Raw genomic sequence first — 27,553 nt, 5'->3', positions numbered from 1 at the left:
ACTTGTTTCCTAACGCAAGATGTTGTTACTTCTGGATGAGATCGATAGATACTGCTAATATCCACAAGCGCAACAGTTCAATTCGAGTCAATCACTGGGAATGGAGTTGTATGAAAAGTGGGTGGAAGCTTATCAAATGCTGGCAGATCAAAAGGGAAGAGTATTGTTGCCTATTAGAGAAAGACGTTATTTCTCGTTTATCAAAGGATTATTTCTCTTACTGCTATCGAGAGTCAACTCTTTTGTATCCAACACTTGTAAGACTTTATCGACTTCGAGATCTAAGGTCGATGAAATCTCTAAAAGAGACGAAGAGAACAAAAATTAGTTCAGATCACAACAACGTTTGACTTGGAGACAAAGAAGTGTTTTTGCAATAAAATGGGAAAATGACTCAAGTAGACTGATTAGAACGCTTTTCGACTGACTGCAATGAAGTAATCGCAAGATAAATCAGAGAAAAGGAAAATGACTCAAAGAAAGCCAATAAAACTGAATTTAAATACATAAGAACGGCCTCGAGCGCAAGAAACTTTTAAGTTTCTTAAAATTGGTTTACTGTCGGATTTTCGTGTGAGTGGCACGAACGTTCGAGAGCAGTCATAGAGCGTAATGGAGAAAAGCTAACGCAGTCCCACACTGCTTTCAACGCGATTGATAATTAGCTCTAATAGGCACAGACGCAAAAGTCAAAATTACTGATGTAAAACTTTATCAACTTCCAGTCGACACACATGTATGCCATGGCTATTCTAGCGTGATAGCTATTGATCGGAGGGGCTGTAATTTGAATTAAAAAAAAAAAAAAAAAAAAAAAAACAGCTTACTGGCAAGTTGTTCAGCAGCGGTGTGTGAAGATTTCAGTAGAGATCTAAAGGCTGCTGATATGGCAACCAGAAGCTGACACACATAACAATCTACTGCCTGCCCTGCTCCGTCCTTCATACATCTGAACAGACTGGCTTTGATCGCGCGGAACCTGGACATGCGAATGTGCTGCTGAGGAATGTCTTGAATTCTGAACTCATCTGTGAACTGCCTTGAAACTGCATCAAGGGTATCTAACGAAGAAAGGTAGACATTGGCCAAAGGACAGAAATAAGCAATGCAACTAATTAAGAAATGCATGGCTATGTAGACAGATAGGAGCGTAAAATTAGAAAAGAATACAGGAAGAGGGTAGAATGGAAGGAAGGAAGGACGGAATGAATAGATGAATAAATAGATAATTATATAATAAGCTCAGTTATGCACGCATTCTGATTGGTTCTCGCTTATGATCTATTGGAGGAAAGACGTATAGATGACGTCATCATTAAAACTTTTTTTTTTCCCATATATTTTAATTCTTTATTATATAAAACAAATAGATTCCAAGTTGCCGTGCGTCTGTTCAGTAATAGATCACAGAGAAATGGAGGAACAAACCAACGATTTCATGGACGGATTAATGTGTTTATTGAGGTAAAGAGAGGTAAAGAGGAAAAGAAAGAAGGAGAAGAGGTAACAGAAGGAGAATGAAGTAGATGATGTACCTGGTGGTGTTCCAAGGTGAGCCGCCATTAGCACATCCCACCATTCCCAGCCGGTAAGTAAACAGTAATGCAGCAAGTCCGACAAACTGCGTTTTAGCCGAGTTCCAGCCATACTGTCTGTCAACGAAAAATTAAAGGAAAAACATTAACCTCTTAGTGCGTCAAGCTTGGATCGCAAATTGAAAATCAATGACATGAAGAGAAGCCTAAATTCCACCGCATGGCATAGGTCTGGTACATGGATTGTAAATCATGTAGAGGTCATTTAGGAGATCCCCTGAGATTCTCTCAGTTTAAAAGTGAAGGTAAATTAACTGTAAAGCCTTCGAAGAGAAAGAATTCGTTGTTAAAAGCAAACAACACTAATTTTCGTAAGAGAGAATCTGTAGTTGGATTAATTCAAGTGGTCTCTTGGAAACTGTTGGAACTGTCTATGGTGCTCGCTTTAAAACGTTGCGTTGTGTTTTTCGTACTCGCTACGTTAACAAATCAACTTGAGCGTCATTTTGCAGGTGTGAATCAGGCTTATATATACGGAGCTTTCCATCGATGGTTGGAAAACCTTGGTTTCTTGGTATTAGCCAATCAGAACAAAGATAAATACCACGTGCACAAGGAGCAAGTCAGAGCTGCGAATCAGTTGATGTAAACGGGCCTCAAACACGGGCTAAAGTGAGTTACTTGGTCTCGTTTAGTTCGAACTTTTCATCTGACTGGTCAACCTCTATAAAAGGGTAAGGTACTGATAATGAACCAACCATAAAGAAAAGTAAAACAAAGGCAAAGAAATCCCAGATTAGTATCGACAATTACAATTCATTCGGTACTCACCACCAAGATGATGCAGTTTTAAAAGTCTAATATCTCCCGCCATGGTGACACCCACCATGCAACAGCAGCAAGGCGAATAACAGACGGCTCCCAGACAGCCTGCGTTGTAGCTCGCTACAGATAAACGTGCTCTCTTGGGTGCAGTACCTGAGAAAAATATTTATAAAATATAAAAATAATACAAATAAATGATCAAGTTTTCATCCCAAAAACCTCCTGTTGCCTGGAAGCTACAAGGTTTGTTCATCTTGATAAATTCATCCTCAATTTTCAAGCTCGTTATTTGACATTCGTTTCAATCTTTGTCATTTCTTAACATCCTTGATCCAGTTAGCTTTATTCAAACTTATGTGATGTGTGTTAACACTACCAAACTATCATTTTGAGAATTCTCTCTATTTGAAGGCAATTCTCTATGACGCTAAAAATAGTTAAAACCACGTTGTAGAAGCTGCTTCAAGTACCTACCTAGGTCACTGTCTGCTGATGGTTTCATTTTTGTGCGAAAAGAGCCGCTCGGTACCAGACCAACACTGTAAGGTATGAATGAAGATTATTGTTGCTTGGTTACATTCGGAATGAGGGATATCAAAATGGTACTTACACCATTGGTTCAAAACAACAAAACGTACGTTACTCAAATACAGCAGCGTCTGAAAGAAAAAATTTCAGCCTAGACAAGGTTTAATTTTGCTTTCAATTTTCCACTGACCATCAAAGTCTATTTGAAGGCACTGATAAACCTGTAATGTATGAGACAAAATCAAGACGTTGATTTAAGATTCCCTGGAAAGGCAGATGCCCTCCCTCAGAATCGAAACACGCCGTCTGCATTCTGCCTTGAGCAACTTGCACATGGGTTAGAAGAACAATGGCAGGCCTGGAAAATCGGTACTAACAAAATTGATGACAATGTTTTGCCAATTGCAACCAAAGACATGTCTAGCTTCTTAACTGTTCGATTTATGCGTCGCACATAGAAAAAAACACAATTATTATTAACTGATGCAACGGTAAAGGAAGAACAGTTCTCCACGAAGGCCTAAATCCATGGCGTATGATTTACATAATTTTGCACAGTTAACAGAAAAATCCTGTTTTGTGAAAGTGTCGCCTTAGCTTATCAATAAACCGTCAGTGATCAGTCGGTAATCAGTCGGTGGTCACTCGATAACTTGTCGGTAATCTTTCGGTCGACTGTTGAGTGACGTGAGCTGTTCCCTGTAAAAACCGTTGCACTTTTGTCTAGTTTCAAACCTACCAATTTAGCATCTGAAGTCTATCATCATCGTATTGAACCATTAGGAACGATGCAGGGTACGTCAGCAGATTACTCATTGGCGAAATGTCGACTTTTGGCGTGGGTATGCGAGGCAGACAGAGACAAACAATCTTTGCTGAATCATCGTAAGTATTTACATTTTTCCATTCCTGAATCATTCAAACAAAGAAATTCAACGAATATAATTACGTCCCACGTAAGGGAAACTGCTAAATATTTTATTTGGCAAGATAGGATGAATTTCAAAGAGGAAAGAATAAAGCGACGTGCAGCATGGAGGGTTAACACTTTCACTCCCAAGAGTGACCAGGGAGGGGAGGGTGACAAGTTTGCAGGGCCACCCGTCATGGGCTCATTAAAAACTCATTGAGAGCCACACTATAAGCTCAGCTCGAATGAAGAACGTACATGGCATACACTCCTTTGCTTGAAAAACAATATTTAATAATGCTAGGATTATTGTGATAGTGTAGTCTGATCGTCCGGGTGATTCTAGTCCTGAGAAGGATTAGTCGACCGACCTACGTCACTTGAGTCTTACAGCCAATAACATTAGGGCAGAACTGACCAATCACTTTATACGGAACGGACTTAGAACTTTCGACTGATAACAACTATTCACTTGACTCTGATGATGACTTCCGCTCAGGTTGTCGAAACGTCAGTCACCACTACCGACAACAGTCCTTCTCAGGGCTACACTCACCTGGACGATCAGACTACACTCTCACTTATATTACCCACGGCTTCAAACTATTTACAGTAATAGTATTATTGTTTTCCAAAGTGTTTGCATGTCTATATTCTTGTTTGAGGGAGAAAAGAGGACGGCTTATAGAAGAAAGAGGAGCCTTTGCAAATGACCTTTTGCGACTTATTTTAACCTTTCATACTTACATATACACTGTAATTGCCTCCACGTGGATGGGTAATTTCTTGTTGAAATCTTTCATGTAGTTGTATGACTTCCTTCTTCATTTCCCATCGTTTGATGCAACTCCCAAACGGCCCTGAAATTTGAAGACGCTTACAAAGCTTACAACAACCAGGCAGCCAAAATGGAAAGAAAAATGGTTACTTACGAGGATTTTTTTGTTTACCCTGAGGGGGGAGGGGGGAGGGGGGAGGGGGGAGGTCGGTCGGTGGATTTTGGTGTGTCACGATGAAATTAACCCTCGAATTAGCAGTTAATTGGTTGTCAGTTTTCATGTGATTCCCCAAATCCAATATTGTCTTGTCTAAAGTCACAACACAGCGACTTATCCAAGGCTCAAATCCGGACTATTCAAGTTGGTATCCAGTGCACCAACCACTAGGTCACTGTACCTCCCACACCATTCAGCCAAGCTTCTCTCTAAAATAACTTTACTTTACTGGTATCTAACCAGAAAAGGCAATTTTACTCTGAAAATACTAAATAACCCATAGAGCAGATTGCTTTCGTTTTGCTTTACTGAGTGGGGTCTTTACTTCGCTCTGTGTTTGGTCCAGAAAATTCGCAACAGACTCTAAACCAATCAGATGCAAAACTCACACCAATCACGACTCGTTCGCCGCATTTTCCCGCGCTTTAGGCGAGTTACTTGATTTTACTCTGAGTTCTCATTGGCTCTTAAAAGTTTTTCCCTTTCATCTGATTGGCCGTTGTGATTACTTTGGTTTTGGTTTTACGACACTCACTCAGAAAGCGCTCTAATAAGACCTATGTAATAACACGTCAGAATACAGTACAGAAATCTATCATGTGGAAGGGCAATGTAAACTGGGACATTAAGCCATTGAAATCTTGATTCATCTGAAGCACTGTACGTTTAAATTTTGCTTCAAATGTTTCAGCGTCTTATTTAGCGTTCAGCATGGAAGAATTCAGCTCACATACTGGTGTTCAATAGACCTCTAAAATGTTTAGGCAAATTATATGAAAGATAGCAGCTGAGTAAAACAGACTTAAATCTTTCCTTTCTCACAATTTTCATCATTGAGCGACTTTGCCAATACAAGTTAGGAGAGAAGAAATAACTGGGACGAAGGTAATTGTAGGGAGCTTGTTTTTTTAGGTGCTGCTCACAGCAGTTTACAGAGTGCGCTTTTAAAACTAAGATTTATTGCACTAAGATCTTACCAGTTGTACAAACAAGAAGAGCTTCCCCAGAGTGCTTGGACAAAAACTGGATATTTTTCACACGATATTCCGGATCTGAGAACCAAACAACAACTAACATACAATCCATCCTTTCAGAGTAGACATTTAAGATTAGTAATTATGCAGCAGAAGTTTCGTGAAGTAAATGCTTTTAGTTTTTGAATTAGCGTGCATTGTAAAATGAATACTGTCATTGGCTTACTGTATTACATTGGAAGTCCCAGTAGTTGTGCAATGCAAAGTTTGTAACAATTAAGCAATCTTAATTAAAGACAGAGACTTTAAGCTTTTTAAGAACGTAATCAGTGATAATCAAAAATTTCATGATTTGCTACCTCCAAAGAGGAGACGTGTACTCCGTGAGCGCACGCATAACTTTATATTACCTAGAGTTAAAACTAAATGCTTCAAGCATTTTTTCCTCAATAAATGCTTATTCAATTAAATTCACTGTAATAAGGAACTTCATGATGTTACATAATGTTACAATGTTACAATTTTTATATATTCTTAATTATATTATTATTATTAATATTATTATTATTATGTAGGTAGCACTAATATTGCATGGTTCAGTAGATTTCCTTTTGCAATGCAACATTGCTTCTGATGTTTAAGGAGCACTCTTATCATTAAACTAGTAACACCACTATGACTACTACTGAATGTAGTATTACTACAGAAACAAGTGGGATGGCAATGTAAAAAGGTATCAGTAGTGTGACTTTGGGTAATGTACTGCATTGTTAGTCATGTAGTTGTGCTTTGCCATTCTTACTTTTAAATATATCAATAAAGTACATAAATAGCAATGAACACAGTCTTAAAACAGGTATCTATGATCTAGATTGATAGAGGCTTCTTTTAACACAACTTACAATTTTTAGGCTCTGTGGGTGAATGTGGAAACAAACAGGGAAGAGGATCAGATTGGATCTGACAGTCATCTAAAAGAAACAAATAAAACTATGATCAAACTAATATAATCAGTCATTCACTTTAAACATTTCCTATCAAAGACTGCATGTGTAATATGAAACACTTATGGAGCAGGCACCAGGTAGCAGTGAGAATTTGCTAACCATACTGTGGTTGAGTGATAAATACCTGGAACTAATGAAAATTGTGGGTTGACTTTTCTGTTTTTTGTTTGCTATGACAGTTTTCTCCAGGATTTCTGCTTTCCTCCCCTAAATCAGAATTCCATATTCCAACTAGACTTTGATGCACCTCAAAGTGAGCTCTTGATCATGATTGTTTTGGCATACATTTTGTATAAAAATATTACAGTACTTTTAAGTTTTACCATTCCTCTTGCTATACCTTGTAAATATATGACATGAATGCCTACAGTTTATCTCAATTTCACTGGCTACACTAAGTCAACATCACAGAAAATGTTCCTTTTGTTTCTCTCCTAGAAAATTATAGGGGCATAGTAAAATATAAACACTTAGGTGAACAGGGAGCAGGGGTTAAATTCTTGGCCCAAATACCACATACAGTATTGTGCTAAAGTCATGAAAATGCCTGTTGACAAAATTCAACTAAATTCCCTAGCTTTCATCGCAAACTTGCGATTGGTAAAGAAAATTTAAAGAAACAATGCCTTTTGTTCTGGCAAAATGACACAAAGTGCAGGTGGGAATTTTCCCATGAACTTTTGGACAACAAAGGACACATAAGACACATAAGACCTGATTTGAAGGGTTTTTCTCCTAACCAGTTTCCTCAGCTTTCTGCCCTAAAAAAAAAAGTCACCCCAAATTCCCATTCAACTTGCAATTGGGAACAGAGGATAAATAACCACCTCCCCAATGTGCCATTGCTAAGATCCTATTTTATTTACCTTTGATTTGTTTGAACATCTTTTTTTTTCATTTTTTTTCATTTTTAGATGCAACTTATGAGTACCAAGTGATATCAAATATAAACATACATGTACCTGTCCCTGGTCCACCAGACAAGGAAACTCTGAAGAACTGCACAGCACTGCATGGCTCCCCATCATTTGCCACCACAATCACTTTTCCTTCTGCAGAAAATGATCACTGGTTTTAAATACAAGTAACAGGGTACTTCAAGGTGGAAAAAATTTTATCCAAAGTTTGCACAATTTCTTTCCACACTGAGTTTCTACATGTAACTCTAATCAAAATTAATGTGTTTGAAAAATGAGCAGTAGCTCAACAAAGACTACACATGGCTAATCGCAAGGGAAATCAGACGCTCATTAAGTATTCTCCAAGCATCCAATGTGCCCCTATCACACAATAGAGCACATACCTATGCCTAATTATGAAGAACCCAACTCCCCATGTTAGGGTATGGAATGACCTACTTATTGGTAAACTGGTTTCAGGAACTTCTGGTTCCAGGCCCATGTACAGGAGCCAATTGTTTTGTGTTTTTGGCCAGCCTGAACCCACCCATTCCCCCTCTCCATTGAGAGGTGCTAATAAATCATCAAAATGCTCGTATCAGTGTATCGAAAGCAGGATACATTTTCATGGGTGTCAAGGGCTACTCCCCTTCTCTGTCAGACAACTCTTTCTACTCTTTGTCAGGTTTTTCTTAAAAATCACAAACATGCATTAAATTGTGAACTCTTCAGTTGAAAGAGGAACTTTGAGAGTAAAGTGTCCTTAACAAGAATATAGTGTAGGTTCCAGCAAGTGCTCGGATTTAACAACGTCATATTGCACGGGCTTCTCTATTTCATCAGCCTGCAATCATGGTAGTAGGACTGAGGGAGTTGCTGCATCAATTGGATTGTCACAGTAAGCAGTTTAAGGTGAATTTGAAATTTCAAACAAGAGAAGTATCCCACACTTGTGCTGTGCAAGGTTCATTTATCATATAGCTTACTAAATCAGTCTTTAAGAGCCTTAACACTATGAAAAATCCACTTATGTCCAGAAATGCACGCAGTAATAATAATAAAGGCAGATTTGATGAAATTTTGTCAAAATGAGTGAATATTCATGGATTTGACGATTTTGGTGAATTTTAGTTGAATTTGTCAAAGTGAACTCAGCTAGGTGGAATTGATGATTTTGACTAAAGATAATAGTTGAATTTGTCAAAGCATGATCAGCTTGGCAGAATTGATGATTTTAACAAAATTTAGTTAAACTTGTTGAAGCAAAATCAGCTTAGCGGATTTGATGATTTTGACATTTTGACTAATTTCCACTAGTCTCTTTACTACATGCATTTCCGGACATATCTCGAAAAACCTGTCGGTAATATATTAATGATGTTTTGCAATAAGTAGAGAAAAATTGAGAGGGAACCTCTTGGTGTGAGGAATTCATGTGCAAGCACTGGACATCCAAGAAAGGATAACCAACCACAAAATGTTGTAAATGGGTGCCCAATGTAATTTTGCACAACTTTCATTTGGTAATAACAACAACCAAACAAAAATAATAGCCTGAAAGAGTTACAATGATCTATTTGTCTGCATAACTACCTCCATAAAAAATCAAACTGCACGGTCCACTTACTGCTAGAAAATGCCAGATCAGCCACAGCCACTCTTGATCGCACTTGTGCCAGGCATTTCCTTGTGACTTGTACTTCTGGCTTGATTGTGGTCACACAAATCTACAGATTATACACAATACCATGTACATCTCATACATTTAGAAACAATAATAATAATATTTATATGACCAATTAACATTTTTACCTTAAATCCTTTACACTCCAACACCAGTAAATAATTTCTCCATACTGTTCTTTATATATTTCCAACAGTGCTGACAAGGAGAACTTGTTTAACAATCAAGAGCTTTTTCTTGTGAACTTAATATTTGATTCAGGGTGATATTGTAAGGAGAAATTAGATGTTAGTCACTCATAGTCAGGTCACAGGGTTAAACTACATTGTTGATCATGTAGTAAAGAATTGGGCCCTGCCTAGTGTGTGTCTGCTGAGTTATAGATGCAAACAAGAAGTTTGAAGAGCATGAGAGAAGCGTATGAGTTACTCCAGGCACAGGCAAGAGCAACTCTAGCTTCTTCTAAATAATTTATTCTGAGTGCTGAAAAGACTGCTGTGTTTCCTCCAAAGAAATTACCTTGACAGAAAACCTAATTTACTTAATTGGCTATTTTAAAAACAACCTTGTGTTATAGGCAGAGTTTGAATTGAATGCTGCTATGTAGCCTGCTGTGACAGCATCTTTTGCATGTCAGTTTTCCATGTTTCATGGTAGAAAGGCTGATACCATGAACCATTGAATCACTCAATAAGACCAAGATATCACAAGAAATAATCACCAAGAAGGGAATTCTTGATTGTTATAGAAATTCACCTATTCATCACTGTTGGAAATGCATAGAAAACAGGATGGACAATGTGCATACTTATGTTGGGGCATAAATGTTAATAAGGAAAATGAGACAGGCATGTCACAAGTTAAAATAATTTCAAGTCAAAAGAATTCAAACTAATTTTGAATGTACAGCAAAATGGATTAAGGCAGTGTTTCTGACACTGTTGGAGAAAAAACATTTAACAAGTTTGAAATGATTTTAACCCTTAACATGCACATTAGATATAACTTACCAGACCAGTCTCACTAATGGCCACCCAGCCATCCTTGGCTCTCATACCACCAATCTCAACTAAAGGGGGCTTGCTTCGATTTATCTTGAAGCGATCACTCAAATTCTTCTGCATGAAAGAATGCTGGGGATCTTCAGACAAGCTAAACAAATTCTAATGAAATGTAAATGAAAGCAAATGTAAGTAAAGCTAAAAAAACAAATCACAAGAATCTTCCCAAAATTTTCTTCAGTTACAGATTATTCTTAATTCATTTGTCTCAATGATAAGTTATAACATTGACAAGATTTTGCTTTAACTCAAGCGCAAGAAGAGAAAAACAGGACAGGAGGGGCCATCCAAACTCCTGGGATGGGTAATTTTGCCACTCAGACAAGAAAGACAAGAGTAATTTATGAACTTATTTATCCAATCAAACCACACCCAAAATGGGCAATTAACTTTTTTCACTTGGCTTTGCACATGTTACATAATAACTCATTTTTCCATATTTGATAACTTTATTGCCCATAAATAAAAGTACCTCTTACAGAAAGTAAAAAAAAAAAACAAACCATTTTGTCTACAGTGCATGATTGTGTTTGATTTTGTCATGCAAAGTGCAGGTGTTAATTTTTGCTTCTAAGACCCTGAAGTTGTTAATGTCTTTTTTTTCCTGATAACTGATTTGACAGGTAAAATAAATCCTGGCAACCCAGCCATGAGCCCCCACATAAGAAAGGGAAACAGGCACCAGTTACAGTGAATAAAGGGTGGAAAGAGGAGGGAGGGGTGGGGAAAACTGCCTAAACTGATCATCATGAATATTTTTCATTCAATTCTAGGGAGATTTAAATTTGTAAATAACAGGGTTGCCATGGACAGTTGAGCACTCAGCTTGAACAGATTTGTAGTTTTAGAACTGGCAAGCACTCACAAAACATGAAACTCTGAGTTACATTACCAACTTTTCTTAGGAACAAAATGGTCTCATAATAATTGTGCAACCCATCTACATGTACAGGCACTCTAACAAATAATCTGAATCTGTCAGTCATATCTACAAGCACTTCCTTGACCTAATTTGACAGATGAGTCAGCATGTGTTACATGTACCTTAATGCCAGTATCTATCCATGAAATGGCAACTAGTCTTTCTCCTTCTCCAACATCAATGGTGCGGATGCATTCCCAGTCATTTACCATATAATTCTGTGGAAGAAATGTAAAAACACAACAGAAATTCAGACAATACATTCTTCAATCATGATCAAAAGAACTTGAACTCAAAGTATTAAAAAAGCTGCAAACAAGTTTATCATGATTTTGTTGTCTGAAATAAAGAATAAATTGTAGAGTGTTCTCAGGAGAGAACTGAAATAAGTGTGAAGGATGGTATATAAAACATCTAGTATCATATCCAATTTTAGAATTTCCCCAACAAACTCACAATCATTTTATCCCTCTTCATTCCCTCACATCAGCATCCATGTTCTCTATACCCTACTCTATACATTTCTCTTGGCACTGACAAGGAGAATCTGAATAACAATTAAGGCTGGCAATCACTTCCTTTAGTTCTCATGATCTTAAAGATAGATTCATCAGTATTAGAGCTAAAAGGAGAATTAGAAGCAGGTCACTCTTAGTATTTAAAGGGTTAAATAAAAATGATGTATAAATAGCATTAATGATTGCTAAACTGAACTCAACTTAACCCTTTCACTACTAAGAATGACCAGCATGTAATTTCTCCTTATACCATCATCCCTGAATTAAACATTAAGGTTATTAAAATAAAGAAAATGATCACCAACTAAAGAAGCTCTTGATTGTGAAATAAATTCTCCTTGTCAGCACCTTAGGAAGTGTTTAGATAACAGTATGGAGAATATGCATACTGATGTTATGGTGTAAAGGGTTAAAGAGGTTGGTAAGGAGAAGTCAAAGGTGACACAAACAAGTCACATCTGGTTCAATCAGTTGATAAATTTTGAAGTACAATGGGTATTTCAAAATTAGTACCACTAGGATAGGGGAGTGTTTGATGATATTAACTGTTTTGGTTTCATCAACTGAATATACAATACAGTATATAATGGCATTACTGTGAAGCTGGCACTTCTAACTTTGCCCTTGGTCAGAGCAAAAGCTTTCAGCTTAAATAACTTAGAGTACTGGTAATCATTAATCATAACATTTTGATAAAAGACAGAAAATGCAGGTAAACCATCATTAACCTTAGATGAGTATGAACCTGGTTTCATTTTCAAAATGAATAACACAAATTAGACAACTCAATAGGAACCTGCCTTCATAGTCCAGAGTTTGCACACCCCAACAAGGTCTGTGGAGAGAAGTCTTGACCCTGTTCCATCCCATGATAGAGTTTGGATTAAACCCTCATGACCAGAGCTAAAACTTCAAAATACAGTAAGCAAATGATTATAAAATGTTCGACAACATTTAGCCAAAAACTTTTTGCTTGTATGAGTTATCCTTTCAACAAAAATTGATAAGAGGAGATTTGAAATCACAACATTGAGCTCATTCAGCATGTCAAGCTTTTAACTTGATTTCAGCCATAGGAAATAATTCAGTTTTCAAATGAAAGCAAAAATGAAACCAAATAAATGAACACATGAAAATAAAAAATGGAAGTACATTTACTTGATTCTCCTAAACTAAGCAGTCAAAATTCTCATTTGTCAACTTAACCCTTTTCTCCCTAGGAGAAATAATTATCTAGTTTCCCCCAACAGTATCAATCCTGAATCAAACATTAAGGAAATGAGAATAAAGAAAATGATTGTAAGGTCAAAAATCTTTTGATCTTTAGACAAATTCTCCTTGTGCATACATGTACCAAGGGAAATGCATAAGGAGCTCTATGGAGAACTTGCATACTGATGCTGGGGTTGAAAGGCTTGAATTATAATCAAAAGACAGGCATTTTAGAGAAAATTACATTTGATACCTGCAAACATCCCAAGGACAATCAGGATCCAAAATATTTATTCCATTTGTGACCTGTGATCTAAAAATCCATAACAAGAAAACAATCAGAAACAGAATTGTATTATAGGCCCAGTGAAGAGGCAAAAATAGATATTCTATACTTCATCACTGAATTCACTTTGATATGGATTTGCTTTTCATCTCTGGGGCTGGGCTGTTCAAAGCTGGGTTAAGATAACCCAGGGATAGAGTGAAATTTGATTTCAGATCAAAAAACCTTTAAAAAATTAATTCATTTTAATCCAATTTGTCTACAAATTCTAAAAATTAATATTATTTGAAAAAGACTCTTGAATAGAGAAGTAAAGAAACTTGGATTAAAATTTAATCCTGGGTTAGTGCTAATCGGCCTTCAAACAACTGGGCCCAGACCTGGTAAGATTCTCTAGTGCCTGTCTTGCATTAGGAATTTGTCTCCATTATACTAACAAAGCAAAGTAGAACAAACGATTCCAGAATTAAAAAACATTGTCTTGAATCATTATTTATTTCTATGCATACCTTTTATTTTGTCCATTGGTGCCACTTGGATTATGTTCTTCATTGAGATCAAGTTTTCGGTAACCAGTACTGAATGCAATCAAGTTTCTGCAGGACCAGGCTACAACAACTTTGCCACAAGGATTGCTTTAATTTAAAAAAAGCCATGTCATTAAAGTAATGGAATCTAGATTTGCCATCGTCAATAGTAAAATGAACAGATTTCACCGAAATGTTAACATGTATCTCTGGAGATCTTTTAAACTGAAATTGCCATAATTATGTTAGATCAAAATAATTATAAATCTTGCCGTTTAAGTTTAGAAGGCATGAAAGAAGAGTCGTGCAAACTTATTCAAAGCTATTAATGGCCTTGCATCGCACAATATTTTGATTATCACTTTCCATTGGTTTATTTTATCAAGCTGGGCCCGGTTGTTCAAAAGAGGGTTAAACTAAACCTGAGGTTAGGGCTAACCGCGGGTTAAATCTCTTAACCGCAGGTTTGTTAACACAGGGTTAAAATAGCGTTTCTCAAAGCGCGTTTAAAGAGCCGGTTAGTTAACCTCGTGTTAGACGCGGCTAACCTGAGGTTAGCAACCCATAATATTCTTTTCGTAAATTGTTGCTATGGTGAGCAAGTTGCGAGCTGAAGAATGGCTTCCCCTGCGGTCTCACGCAAAGCCCGTAAACAAAATTTCAGCGCGTCCGAAATAGCCATCTTAACGGAAAAAGTAGAGGAAAACCTTTCCATTATACAAAGTAAACTTACGAACAGCGTCACAAACCAAAAAAAAAATGAAATATGGTGTAAAATCGCGGATGCTGTCAACGCCGTAGGAGTTGCTAGGAGGACGACTACCGAGGTCAGAGAAAAATGGAAAAATTTACACGCACAGGCCAAAAAAGAGTTCACAGAATTGGCCAAAGAGCAGAAAAAAACTGGAGGAGGTGAAGCTCCGAAGATACCGTCGGCGGCAACTGCTAAAATCATTGACCTTTTCAAAGAAACCCCATCATTCACCGGCCTCGAGGGTTTCGAGTCGAAAGGTGAGAATTAACATCCACTGTTGTTTAAAACTTGAACTTCTTATTACCTTAAGAATGCATAAGTTATTTCATTGTTTACAGGAAACAAGACAAATTTTCGGTTCATAATTTCCGCTACATGAACGACAGCTTCAGAAGTCACTTTCTTTATTAGCTTTGATTATCATATTTGTTACACTATTTGTCACGCAACCCACGGCGAGCACAAAAATAACAAATATTCCTAAAACTGCAGAAGCTTTGAGTAAAAGCTTTTATACTTACCATTTCTTCAAGACTCCCTCAAAGCTTCCTAGAAAGAGACATGTCTTGAACTGAACAGCCAATACTTTCAGTGAATTTAGATCAGTCGTTTCGGTCATGATTTACTTTGAACCTTTGAACTGATGACAAGTAATTTTAAACAAGAGGTCACTTTTTTTTACCGTAATATGTGGGGATGTTTTTTTAAGGCCCTGAAGCAAACCAGCCTACGGAAGTAGCTGCTCAATTGGAAACAATTGAGGTGAATGAAGACCTGTTTAAAGAACTCCAAGAAGCTGTGCAGCAAGATGAAGCTAACACCCACGAAATCGATGATGAAGTGGTCAATACACCGAAAGAAGAAAATCATCATAAAAAAAAGAGTAAAAGAAAGACAACACAAGACGACGTTCTTGAGGCCCAGTACAAAGCATTAATTTTAAAGCAGGAAAATCTTAAGCTAAAAAAGAGGAAATTGGAGTTGGAAGTGTTCCTTTTGGAACAAAGATCATGTTCTATCCCTACTGTGTCTATAAATTTAAGTCCATGAATGTATAAAATGGAGAATTTAAGCATGATTCAAGTTGTAAGTTATATTATGGACATGTGAATAAAGTTGTAATCACATAAAATTTGTATAAAATGGAGAATGCCCATGTTTTATATAATCAAAGATATAATGTGTTATGGGCAAGTAGAGAAATTTATTTACTTTTTTATTATTTATATGTCTGATTGTATAACATTTTATCAGGACAAACACCCAGATTGAAATACAAAATAAAAGTATATTTATTCAACAACTTGTGCAAATAATTTTCTTAAATAATCATTTACTTTGATTTGAGTTCAACCCATGTATCTTCCTTACAACTTTTGCCACTATGACAATATTAGGGCATCAGTGTCATAAAAATTTACAGGCAATAAGCAAAATTTATTGAATGAAAGAGACTGCAACCTTTTTTTTTCCACTATTGCAGTATTACCTATGAACAATAGAGAAAGTCATATATATATATATATATATATATATATATATATGTACCAATAGCAGTGATCATTTGTGAAAGGTGAATGCAAAAAACATATAGGAGCCACTGAAATAAATTTCAGGTTATTTAGTACATTAAATCCTTTCTGGCTTGCTGGTATGTCTACTGATAACTTCAGCGTCTGAGAGTGTCCAAAAAAATCGATATTTGGCTGAGAATTAGTAAAGCTTCCAAAGAAAATTTGAAATTCTAAGGACAATCTCTCAGCCAAGGACATTAACAGCCCACATAATAGCAAGCTAGAAAGGGGTTGCTTCTTTTTCAACATTCCCATCAATTTTCATCTTGCACAATCATACACAATACTCCAATGATTTCGCTCAGTTCAATTACCATTATAAACCATCAAATAAGGTGTTTACATTAGACCATGTGTAATATAATTATACCTTTTCTATAAGATAAGACAGGTTTCCATCACCCCATGCAAGTTGGAAAGTAGTAAAATACAAAGTTCTAACAGCATAAAAGTGTCTTGTGCAATTGATGGGGGGTAGGAGGGGAAAAAGTGAAAATGTGTCAACATCTTTCACCATCCTAGAAATATTTCCATCAGCATTGGGGGAGAGGGTGAAATGCAGTGCATTATACATTATTGTACATTGCCTTGATCAATATTCTGCAATAGCATATTAGTACCATTATACACAATACCAGTGAAGTAACAATTAATATACAAATAAAGAACACACAATTTATTTGAGGAAGTTTTGCAAAAAGTTGTGTTCAAATGCCCCACCCAATTTTGTTGTCAGCCACCCTGACTTTCTACACATTGACCAAGCTTTAAAACGTAGACCTTTACTCTGAGCCATTTGCTTGCAAAACTGAACTATTTCCCTTAAAAACCTCCATATTTAGTTTAGCTGGGCAATAACATGATTGCAATTGCATTTTGGTGTCAATAAGGATGAGTAGATTTTTCAAAGACACCAAAATTCCACATGCCTGTAGAGCGTGTGCAATTTGTGGTCTTTGAAATAAATACAAGTGTTTACTTACACCAAATTGCATTTGTAATTATGTTACAGAGTAAATTTTTAATGACAACAAAATGGGCAAATGCAATTTGGAGTCTTTGAAAAAAAATATTTTACAAAAATTTACAAGTGCCTATTTACACCAAATTACGATTGAAATCAACTCATCACCTATTAATAATTTACATGACAAAGGATCACAGAAAGTCAAGACAGCACACATGTTAAAAATGTCAACCAAAAAATGTATGACAGATGTGGTCCCTTATTGACAGACCCTGTTGTGGTCCATGGTAGGGATCCACATCTGCCAGCTCTTCTACCTCTTCATCCTCCATAGGCTCGTGTAACAGCAAAGCGATGTTGTGCAACACTGCACAAGCACCCACAATCATGCAAACCTTTTCAGGTGCCATTCTAATTTCTGCATGCAACACATGAAATCGCCTTTTCCATCGGCCGAACGTTTGCTCAATCACCACTCTCGTTTTTGTGTGCGCACTATTGTAGGCTTCTTGGGATGGAGTTCTTGTTGTTGCAAACGGTGTCATTAAGAATGGACTGCAGGCGTACCCACTGTCCCCGAGAAGAACGCCATCATCGAGGGAGCGATGGTTATTTTGCAAATAACTGCAAATGTTACTGGTCCGAAAGACGTGACTATCGTGAGTACTTCCTGGCCAGCGGGCAACAGCATTGGTAAACATGCCTTCAAATCAAATAATATTTTTCTTGAGGTTAAAGCTCGGTCCTCCTCAAATGTTTTGGTTCGTGTATGAATTTTATCTTAGATGTCTACATTTTTATTTTCTTTGAGAAGTTTTGCTATAGCGAAAAGTCTACTCACCTTCATGGTTGCAGACAGCTTGTACATTGATGGAATGAAAACCTTTTCTGTTGACATAGTTGTTTTCATTCTGAGTAGGTGCTTGTAATCTCACGTGAGTTCCGTCCACACATCCAATAACGCCAGGAAATCCTCCGTGAATATAAAATTCGTTTTTAATTTTTGCACATTCGTCATGTGTCAAAGGCCACTTGATAAAGCGGGGCTGTTTTGCCGCTAGAGCTCGAGACACATCAGTAATGGCACGGGAAACGGTGGACTTATCCACACCGAAGGTGTCGCCTATAACTTGGAGGAAACCTCCACTGGCATAAAACCGGAGGGCAATTAGAACTTGGTGGAGCGGTGATAAGGCGTGATTTCGTCGAGTGTTGCGAGTTATATCACCGGCAACAAGATTTGTAATAAATAAAATGGACTCTCTTTTAAAGCGATAACGTGCACGCAGCTCTTCGTCTGTGAAATCGTCGATTTCGAATTGAGTGCCGGTTCTGAATTTCCTTGCCCTTCGCCGACGACGTAAATCACAAAACAACAAGTTCGCCATTTTTATTCTTTATTTAACCGGAGGTTAGCTATTTAACCCTGCTCGCGCGGTGGGTTAAATTTAACCCGCTGTTTAACCCGAGGTTAGTGTAAACCTTATTTCGAACAACGCGACTAAAATTTTACCCTGAGGTTAGGTTGACTTAACCCTAGGTTAAGACTTAACCCTCTTTTGAACAACCGGGCCCTGAAACATATCTCAGCCCGCCAAATTCTCCAATTTAGCCTGCAAATGCGCCACAGTGCCCGACAGAGTGATAATAAATGTAACTCTCCTTTGTTCACAAATACACAGACGATATCATAACACAGCTGTCAACTGGGAGATATTATCTTGATATCTTTTTTAAAAACACCTCATTCGCATTAATACCCATTACTAGAAATGTATAACCATCCATAAGTATCGAGAACATGCTTTTATATCAATTCTGGATATTGTCAGTGATCAGCTTCATTCTGTTCACATTAGTTCAATTTACTTTGACTTTATTCCTTACATGAAAATAATCAATTGATAGAAAACCAGCAAAGTTTTTACCTTTTTACTGGTTTTGATGTAGACCACACCACATCGTAAATCAAGTCCATTTTATTCCTGGTTTATCTTTTCCGCCATGTTGGATGAATTACCGCTGACCTATGACGATTGATATTAAATGAATCAACCGGAAATGACTTTACTACCAAACTATCACAGGAAGTGAAATTCAAAAGAAAGAAACGGGAGTTGTGCAAACATGTTTCTCACAGATTCCTAATTACCTTGTTTCGAAAGTTGTCTTTTATCCAGCAATTTGGTCAGGACCAAACAATTTCTTCAGGACGGCTGAAAGCCGATATATGGATAAAATGTCTGTATGTTAAAACAATCATATGTTATGGTAGTATCCGCCTTTCTTTATTACGTGTGAACTAGAGCTTCGCCTTGAAACTCACTTCTCATCCAGAGGTCATTTAAGAGTGCATCATCGTTTTGGCATCATGGCTGCCGATATTACTACTGCTGATGTTTATGAAGATGCTTCTCTGATAGGACAAGACATCGAGAAAATTATCGACCGTTTTGGGCACGACGCAGTCATGGACTTGATGCCCAAGGTCATTCGAGTGCTCGAGAAACTGGAGGTCGTTGTTGGGGAAAAGGAGAAGGATAAACTGGAAATTGCTGAGCTGAAACTTGAAAATGAACGACTCTACTTGGATATAAAGCGAGAAGCGAGCCAGCGGAGAAAATTAGATGAGGTAAGTTTTGATACTCGCCTGCGTGAAGGCGCGAAATGAGCAATCAATGCTCTTGCAATGTCCTGCGACTCGTCGCTCGAAGATAATTTGTTTATTTAAGGAGCTTGCATTACTTCATTTAGATTTGTCTTCAGTCAGGGAGTAACGTAAGCTAAAGATGGTAAAATGGAGAAAGATTTATGATTGTAGGATTCGCTAATGTACAAATGGGACACCGATTTAAGTTTACCGAAGCAACAAGTTGTTGTTTTGAGAAAGATGACCTCAATGAACGTACACGTGTGTTAACTAGAACTGCACTGTTCGCAATCGGAGAAAGACGCAGGAAAAGCTAACTATACCGTAAATTACAGCGAGCGACAATTTGATGGCATAGGATCGAAACCTAATTCTTGCATCCCGAGTATTTCACAGATAGTTTCTGATAATTTTTTTGGAGGTAAGAGAACACTTTACTGCGTAACTCATCAAATTTCATATCACATGCCGATATTTTGTTGTTTTGTTTTCAAGTGTATCTCGGGAGGTCTACATATGGAGTCAATTAAAAGCTTGCGACGATCCTAGTGAAAACAATGGGCCATCACCAATATTCAATATCAATTAATTACGCGATATTCTTGTCCCTCCTCAATAATATCATACTTGAGGAATCAAAGACTATTGAAAAATGTCCCTATTATTCTTACTTCACCAAGAGCTATGACTTTTGATAATGAAAGGGTTCTACTTTGAATTCTCACGAAGAGAACATTTCCTGCCGAGTTCATTGAAATGATACTTAGCATAAAGCAGTCAAATGTTTATTAGGTTCAGACTGCGTGAAGGCCAAATCATTTATACTCACAAAAGACTTTGTTGAGGGGGAAAATGAAATGCGGTTTACATCCAATAGTTTCTGCACTAGCTCTAGCTCTAGCTCAATCCTATGTTCGGGTTGGACTTCAACCTCTTTTAAGTTCGATGCTGGATAACAACACATGACAGGGAAATATTTACATTTACCTTGGTCATGTTTGACATGAAAGATACTGTGATCTGATCTCTGCAAAGAAGCCTCATATTTTAAAAAGACAATTAAACATAACCTTAAGATGACATCGACAATACCTGGTTATTGACTGATTAGTCTTATCACTATCACTTGTGAATTATGTGGTTTCGGTGCCAAAAGAATGGTTTCCTAGGAACATATAGTTGATGGCAAAATTGTCTCAATTATATTTTTGACATTAAAGGTTACCACAGCAACTGCAAGGCCTGCTTAAAAGTTGCCTTTAATTTGGCTTTAAATGCTACCTAGCCATCCTGATACAATGTTCCATATCTCATCAATCAACCAACCTACATTTTTTTTTTTTTTTGGAATAATGAGGAAAGAAAAATTTTCTAGATATACTGTCTGACTGGCAAAATAATAATATTGTGAAGTGAGTTACATTCTCAGTGAAGGTGACCAAGACTTCAATAGAAATTGACTATGCTTAATTTCTGGTCTTTGCATTTTGGGAATGTTTGCATTTAGTGGTTACTTTCTTTTCCTTTGTCTTCTTCTTTTTGCCAAATCCACCTACTCATGTTATGAAAGTGACACCGATGGGAAACAAAACTATTCACAGGGAAGCCTTTATGATTAAAACGTGAAGTTATTGATCTTAGTAATTGTTATATGAAACTTAGGGTAGAAGTATGTGAGATGTGTGACAATTTTTGGAAATCTAGTCCCAGCCTGGCAACCAAACCTGATGTGGTTGTACAGAGATGAAATTTAAACTCTCTCAGATGGTGAAACCAATAATTTTATTTTCACAATCTTTTATAAGAGACTGAAATTCAAAAGAATCACAGATAGACATTTTCATTAAATTTGGTGAACATTTTGGGAGACAACAACAACAACAACAATCTTTATTTCTACCCAGTATTTTAAAAACATTCCAAAGTTGAATAAATAAGGGTGCAGAATATCCTAAAAAAAACATAAGGGCTTGTCACAGTAGGATATTCTAAAGAATGAAATTACATTACAATTTGATATTCTGTTGCAGAAAATTTAATTTTGTTCTAATGAATACTAGAGTGATGATGAACAGTGATTTTGTTCATCTTAATTTTATCTCTCAGGAGCTTTATCAGATCTCTGCAACAGGAGAAACAGACAACCTAAAAGCCATGCTAATCAAACTTCAAGAAGAAAACAAGAAATTGCGAATGGAGGTTGAAGTATCAATTAATACCCAACCAGGTGAGTCTTTTTAACATAAAGGTAGAGTTTACTGAGGAAAGTATTCTTGTTCCTCTCTACTCTGTACCCCCCCCCCCCCTTGCACATTTTGGTGGGAGGTGTAGTGGTCTCTTGATTATTGATTGAGAGAGGTCTGGATTGTTCAAGCCTTGGTTGGCAAGCTTGTTGTGTTTTGTTTGTGCACAGGAGCATTCATCCTTACAGTGTCTCACCTAACTGTGGAAGATTTAAAAGTAATGGCAGGGGAAATTGGCAGGTTTTGGGGGGGGGGGGTGTAAGGGAGGTGAGGAGTACCTGTGATGGCAGGCAACTTATTGAGAAGGAATGAAAATGTTCTTTGTGCAACTTGTCACTTAAGGATAAAGAGATTAGGATAAACCCTCTTGATGATGAATATGATGAGCTTTTCAGGGTATGTAGGAACTCTTCTGAATTGTGAAGATAAAGTTGACTAGATGTGGAGTCCTCTGGGGCTCTTGAACCTTTTTTCTCAATGGTTTCTAGGCTTCAAGTTCGCAATGATGAGTCATACCTTTGGTATGCTGACTGACAGTGATTAGCCAAGTTCATAGTTGTTTATTTGATATATTTGTTTCAATGGTTAGCCTTGAATTATATGAAGTGAGCCTTACTCAGAATTTCCAGAGACAAACTTAAGGGGGGCGATGGAAGAAACTTTTCTTAATCTGAAGAGAGTGATTTGTCAGGTCAGAGTACCTGCATTTCCTTTTAATTCAAATTTTTTCATCGTCAGAACTATCAAGAAATGGTGCAGGGATCAAAGTTGGTATTTGATATTGTTATCACGTTACATTGGTGATAATAGTACTCAACCAATAAAAACGTTCGCATCCCTATAATCACTTGAAATATAAATATTACTTACAGCAATAATAACTTCAAGTTAATCTTAAACAGGATTAAGCAGCAATGGTTTTCTAGCTAGATTCCCTAGAAGTTAAATGACTTCTTTCTGTTATAAATATTTTGAATAACTATACTAATGAATTATTTATGTTTACAGCAACGGCGTACATAAGTGCACCTTGCGACGTAGAACTGATGCGAAAGATGAAAGAGACGATTGATAATCAGCGAGACTCCATACGAAGTAAAAACAAGGAGATTGACAGCTTAAGAACTGACCTTGATGCGGTACGTAACATCTTATGCACCTTGCGTGACCCGCGTGACTTTTAAGCTCTCGTAGTTGGCAGGCTTACGCGAGTCACGTAAATGAAATGAGGAGATGACTAAGAAGTCACGCATTAGAGTTCCAGATTAGGTGGGGACAGGAAAAGTGTCTGTAACTCTCCCTCTTTGTCAAGAAAACGGATGATTTGTAGTTAAATCATAGTCGGACGTACATTCCCTCGAAACTCTTAAAGCTGGGTTAAGATAACCCAGGGTTAATGTGAAATTTGATTTCAGGTCCGACAGTTTTAGAAGAAAATTCATTTCAGTTCTTTTTGTCTTCAATTTGATTATTGGATGCTTTAAAACAAAAGAGAAATTTTTCTGAAAAAGACTCTTGAATAGAGAAATAATGAAACCTGGAGTAAAATTTTACCCTGGGTCAGCGCAATTGGCCTTCGAACAACTGGGCCCATAGCAATTTGTTTCGGGGCGTTTCTTGGCCATGTTCATAGCGTCACTTCCATTCTATACAAACTTTCCTTCGGTCTGGGGAGGTTATCCTTTTTATCTAAGCTGAGAGATTATTACTAGCACCGAACTCGTTTCTTATAGGTAGAGGAACAAATCGTACGGCTGACTAGCATTAACGAGAGTGTCAGAAAAACCCTGGGCGCCAGTAAAGACCGAATACACGATTTGGCGAGGGAGAAAGCAGAGCTTCAAACTGAGTTGCGGGCACTTAGACTCAGGGCCGAACCTCTGGCAGAGAGTGACGAGGACGGAGATGCTGAGAGTGTGGAACAATTTATGAACAGCTACGGTAAACAACCGCTCGAAAATCATGGCGCAGAGGAAGATAAAGAAGGGGAAGATTTAGCTGAGGATACAGTGAAAAATTCCGACGAAAATTCTGGAACCGTAGAAATCAGCACAAAAAACCCTCCTCCCAAACCACCGCGGCTTAAAGTTGAGGAAGAAGGTGGAGAAAACGTAGACGAGTATAATAATAATGAAACGAAAGTTGCTGAGGATAAAACGGAACCGGAAGTGCAAGTTGAAAGGAAAGAAAAGGAAGTGCTCATAAAACAAATTGATGATGACAGGGAAGGGACTGGGGATGATGGATGGGAAATTGTTGATCGATCGTCGAAGAAAGTGCTCAATGGAGAGAAGTCGAAGGATGGAAGTACGGAAAAGAGAGAGAGTCAGGCACGAGCAGAAACCGGTAATAAAGATCCAAACAGACCACGTTACACAAAAGCAGAGATGCTGGAAGTTTTAACAGAAAGGAACAAGTTGAAAGAACAGGTGTTTGCGCTGCAGGATGAGCTGAAAATATACAAACCTGGGTAAGAGACCCTCATGACTGGAAAAATTTTTGTCGCGTTGTTTAGTAATCTGACTCCTACACTGAAAATATTCCTAGAGTTTACTTCTCACACTTCCGCATGATACAATGTCAATGGGAATCAACACATTTTACAACGGTGGTGTAAGTGTGTAATTCTCAAGAAAGCTTGGAGAGAAAAAAGAAACTTTTGATTGACGCCTTTTAAACAGCAGGATGATGTTTTGTTCGTAGTAGTGCCTTTAATTTTTTTTCAGTTTTGGGTAAGGCATATCAGGCAAAATTTATACCTTCATTTCTGACAATAGCTAGGCTGTCAAATATCGTTAAAAATTTATGTCGTGAGAAGTCAATTCTCATGGATTGGTAACAGTATTACTTTTCGTAGACCATTTGTTAAATTTCTCGATAATTATTTTCATGTATATTTGTCCATATCTTTATTTATGGCGTGCACAAGTCCACGACAAACGAAGATCTAACATTGAGCCATCATAGTTGGAATGAAATGAGAGTGATCTTCGCAGTGATGAACACTACGTAAGCAATAGTGAAAATCAACCAGCTAAAAAAGAGAAAAAAATTAGGCTTCTTCGGGAGTTAAACTCATGACTTCTGCGTTATCGGGGCGGCGCTCTAGCAAATGAGCTAAAAAGCCATATGGATGCCAATCATTTTGTAGGTTCGCATCACTGCTTAATGTGCTGTTTATCACTGTCGAGATCTTTTTTTTATCTTCATGTATTAATCCGCAGTTCAAATATACGATATTCATGTCTTCACAATCGATTATAGTTAAAGTGGTAATATGTTAACTTAGACGTTTTTTCCCTCCAATTTCAAGGTATACTGAGGATGAAGCATACGGTTACTCGAGTAATAACACGTCACCCAGGAGAGTGTCAAGACGTGAGGAATCTGGGATATCAAGAATGTGAGTTTGTCACTTCTCTTCATTTCTGCTCACTGAGTTGAGCTTTCCCCCACCCACCTCTCCTTCGTAAAAGGAGACATAACAATAGTTGACTATTTGATATTTTCCTTTGCGGTCAGTGAATAGTCTGAAGTGTCAGTCGTCATCTCGCCCCAATCCCCGAAGCTGAGTGCTCTAATGGTGATTAGGGCGAGGATGCGGCTGCCTCTTCAGACTAGTCCTAAGTGGTACTTAGTAATAAAATAATAGACCATGAAAACAAATTCCTTTCGCAAGGAAGAAAAGTTTATTTACAAGATTTGCTCAGCATTCCATAGGTTGAACCTAATCTCATGTATATTATCCAACTGGCTTGAATGGTCAGTGTTATGGGAGAGAGTTCTAAAGGTCTGAAACAGGAACATAACACAATAAAACCCGGAGTAGAAGAACGAAAAGGCTTCGAAAATGAAAGGGAAGTTAATTGAAATGCTACAGTAATATGGGATCACTGGTCAGTACCCCTCCCCTAACCCGACAATTGACAACAAGGTAGGGTTTATGTCAGGTTATAGGGGTAGATTGTTACTCAGATACTGAGGGGTAGGTGTGCAGTTACCTAGATACTGACATTGATCCGTAATATGCTTTCGTGTTTGTTTTGAATTGCGCAATTTGCTATTTAGGTGCCTAATACATGCTGTACGTATGAATTACTTCAATCTGCTCTTCAACTTGAACCTATTTTTTTTTCTTTTTCAGTTTCAGCATCTTCACTCGAAAAGGAGAAAATTGACTGATTCCTCTGATTCTGTGTCAACCATATATTGACGGGAATGCGAATTTGTTGTTTAGTATGCTGGGTGACATCTATGTATTGTCTTCTCAGGTTTGTTCAGAAATCACCAGCAGTCTAAGCAAGAAGAACCAGAATAGTTAATGAAAATGTTAGGTAGTTACCGATTATTGTTCCCCACCCCTCCCCCCCCCCAGCAAATCACATAATAGCCTAAGCCCATGTTTAAGTTTCATAAAATTAAGTAATTCGTAAGAGCGCAATTCGATTCAATGTCGTAAAACGGAAACCAAAGTAATCACAGCGAATCACAAAGGCCAATCCAGACCAAGGAAGATATCACTATGAGCCAATCAGAGCTCAAAGAAAAATAAGCCAAGTACCAGAAGCGTGGGAAAACGCAAGTGACAAAGGCACGACTGATTTTAGGTCTACATCCAATTGGTTGCGATGTTAGGGTGATTTAACAGCGTAGCCAAGTTGAGGAAAACCTTTCCAATTCTAGACTGTTTTGACCCTCAAGTGAAAAATATCATTGCTTAATCAAACCTGATGTCTTTATTTTGTAAGAGTCTGCGACATCTCCTATTTAAATGTTAGGACAATATATTCGTTTTCAGCGGAGCAAATCTGTTTTCTAAGCTCGAATAGTATTTAACAGTAAAAGGTAAAGAAACTAGCGGACATAGATAGGCTGCTATTCACTAAGACGCAAGTTCTCATTTGACAAATTTTCGTGAAGTAATCCGAAACCTATAAAGGAGTTTCGATAGCATTGGATATAATTTTTTGATTACAGGAGCTGATATGTCGGCAAATCGCTTTATTTTCCCCTTAAAAATTATTTTATATGATTAAGAATACTCCCTTCATTTCCTAATTGAATTTCCAATATTATAGTATGCTGTTTCAAACCTGAAAGACGGTATCTAAAGTGGTTCAAAATTCGATTAACTTTAATCCTATGAATTTGTAATTACCAGGTTGTAACTGAAATATAAATTTTTTGTTTTATGGCTATAATGAGAGAATAGTCTCTCTCATGAAGCTTTCTTACTAATTTTGTATGATTAATGAATATATTTTTGTAAAGTGATCGCTATATTTCTACTCGGAACTGAGAAACTTTGAGATTAGCCATATGAACTACAGCGTCTTGGATTTTCGACAGTTTATTTTTTATAATAAAGAGGTTAGCAAAATCTTACCCAGGTGTGGTTTTCATTTGCACTTTCCTCGCCCAAGACTGAGTGAACAAATAAAACTTCATTCTGTAAAATCCATATTCTCGGCTGGTTGACTCC

General features: G+C 37.3%; 3 protein-coding genes across 3 annotated transcripts in view; 2 read left to right on the top strand and 1 right to left on the bottom strand.

The window, feature by feature from the left end:
• The window catches only part of LOC113674508 (mediator of RNA polymerase II transcription subunit 16), a 25,531-nt gene extending 6,284 nt beyond the window's left edge, over positions 1-19,247 (bottom strand). The window contains exons 1-17 of the mRNA XM_089189332.1: positions 19,107-19,247; positions 13,866-13,991; positions 13,324-13,383; positions 12,659-12,767; positions 11,463-11,558; positions 10,368-10,520; positions 9,301-9,400; positions 7,737-7,826; positions 6,670-6,738; positions 5,771-5,845; positions 4,546-4,658; positions 3,628-3,797; positions 2,835-2,899; positions 2,367-2,513; positions 1,536-1,652; positions 828-1,061; positions 222-299 (exon numbers count right to left, since the gene is read on the bottom strand). Coding sequence (XP_089045458.1) covers positions 222-299; positions 828-1,061; positions 1,536-1,652; positions 2,367-2,513; positions 2,835-2,899; positions 3,628-3,797; positions 4,546-4,658; positions 5,771-5,845; positions 6,670-6,738; positions 7,737-7,826; positions 9,301-9,400; positions 10,368-10,520; positions 11,463-11,558; positions 12,659-12,767; positions 13,324-13,383; positions 13,866-13,991; positions 19,107-19,156 — 1,852 coding nt within the window. The 5' untranslated portion in view covers positions 19,157-19,247. The remainder of the gene's footprint in view (positions 1-221; positions 300-827; positions 1,062-1,535; positions 1,653-2,366; positions 2,514-2,834; positions 2,900-3,627; positions 3,798-4,545; positions 4,659-5,770; positions 5,846-6,669; positions 6,739-7,736; positions 7,827-9,300; positions 9,401-10,367; positions 10,521-11,462; positions 11,559-12,658; positions 12,768-13,323; positions 13,384-13,865; positions 13,992-19,106) is intronic.
• LOC149036509 (t-SNARE domain-containing protein 1-like) lies at positions 14,266-15,937 on the top strand. Its single transcript, XM_089189408.1, has 2 exons — positions 14,266-14,894; positions 15,347-15,937. The coding sequence occupies exons 1-2, from the start codon at positions 14,501-14,503 to the stop codon at positions 15,685-15,687; spliced, it is 735 nt and encodes a 244-aa protein (XP_089045534.1). The 5' UTR covers positions 14,266-14,500; the 3' UTR covers positions 15,688-15,937.
• LOC113674513 (RILP-like protein 1) lies at positions 19,223-27,456 on the top strand. The gene is made up of 6 exons (XM_027190995.2): positions 19,223-19,810; positions 21,935-22,055; positions 23,080-23,210; positions 23,805-24,541; positions 25,385-25,474; positions 26,216-27,456. The coding sequence occupies exons 1-6, from the start codon at positions 19,550-19,552 to the stop codon at positions 26,247-26,249; spliced, it is 1,374 nt and encodes a 457-aa protein (XP_027046796.2). The 5' UTR covers positions 19,223-19,549; the 3' UTR covers positions 26,250-27,456.
• The last annotated feature ends 97 nt before the right edge of the window (positions 27,457-27,553 follow it).

This window comes from Pocillopora damicornis, chromosome 12 (assembly GCF_964200805.1).
Source record: "Pocillopora damicornis chromosome 12, jaPocDami1.2, whole genome shotgun sequence".
NCBI lineage: Eukaryota > Metazoa > Cnidaria > Anthozoa > Scleractinia > Pocilloporidae > Pocillopora > Pocillopora damicornis.
Note: the sequence above shows the minus strand (reverse complement) of the source record. Positions and strands in the feature narration are given on the sequence as shown.

Bases quoted from the DNA above. Each gene is read 5' to 3' on its own strand.
- LOC149036509 (XM_089189408.1), top strand. From the start codon at position 14,501: ATGGCTTCCCCTGCGGTCTCACGCAAAGCCCGTAAACAAAATTTCAGC. The intron at 14,895-15,346 runs GTGAGAATTAAC...TGTTTTTTTAAG, and splicing joins CGAGGGTTTCGAGTCGAAAG to GCCCTGAAGCAAACCAGCCT.
- LOC113674513 (XM_027190995.2), top strand. From the start codon at position 19,550: ATGGCTGCCGATATTACTACTGCTGATGTTTATGAAGATGCTTCTCTG. The intron at 23,211-23,804 runs GTACGTAACATC...CGTTTCTTATAG, and splicing joins TAAGAACTGACCTTGATGCG to GTAGAGGAACAAATCGTACG. The intron at 24,542-25,384 runs GTAAGAGACCCT...TCCAATTTCAAG, and splicing joins CTGAAAATATACAAACCTGG to GTATACTGAGGATGAAGCAT.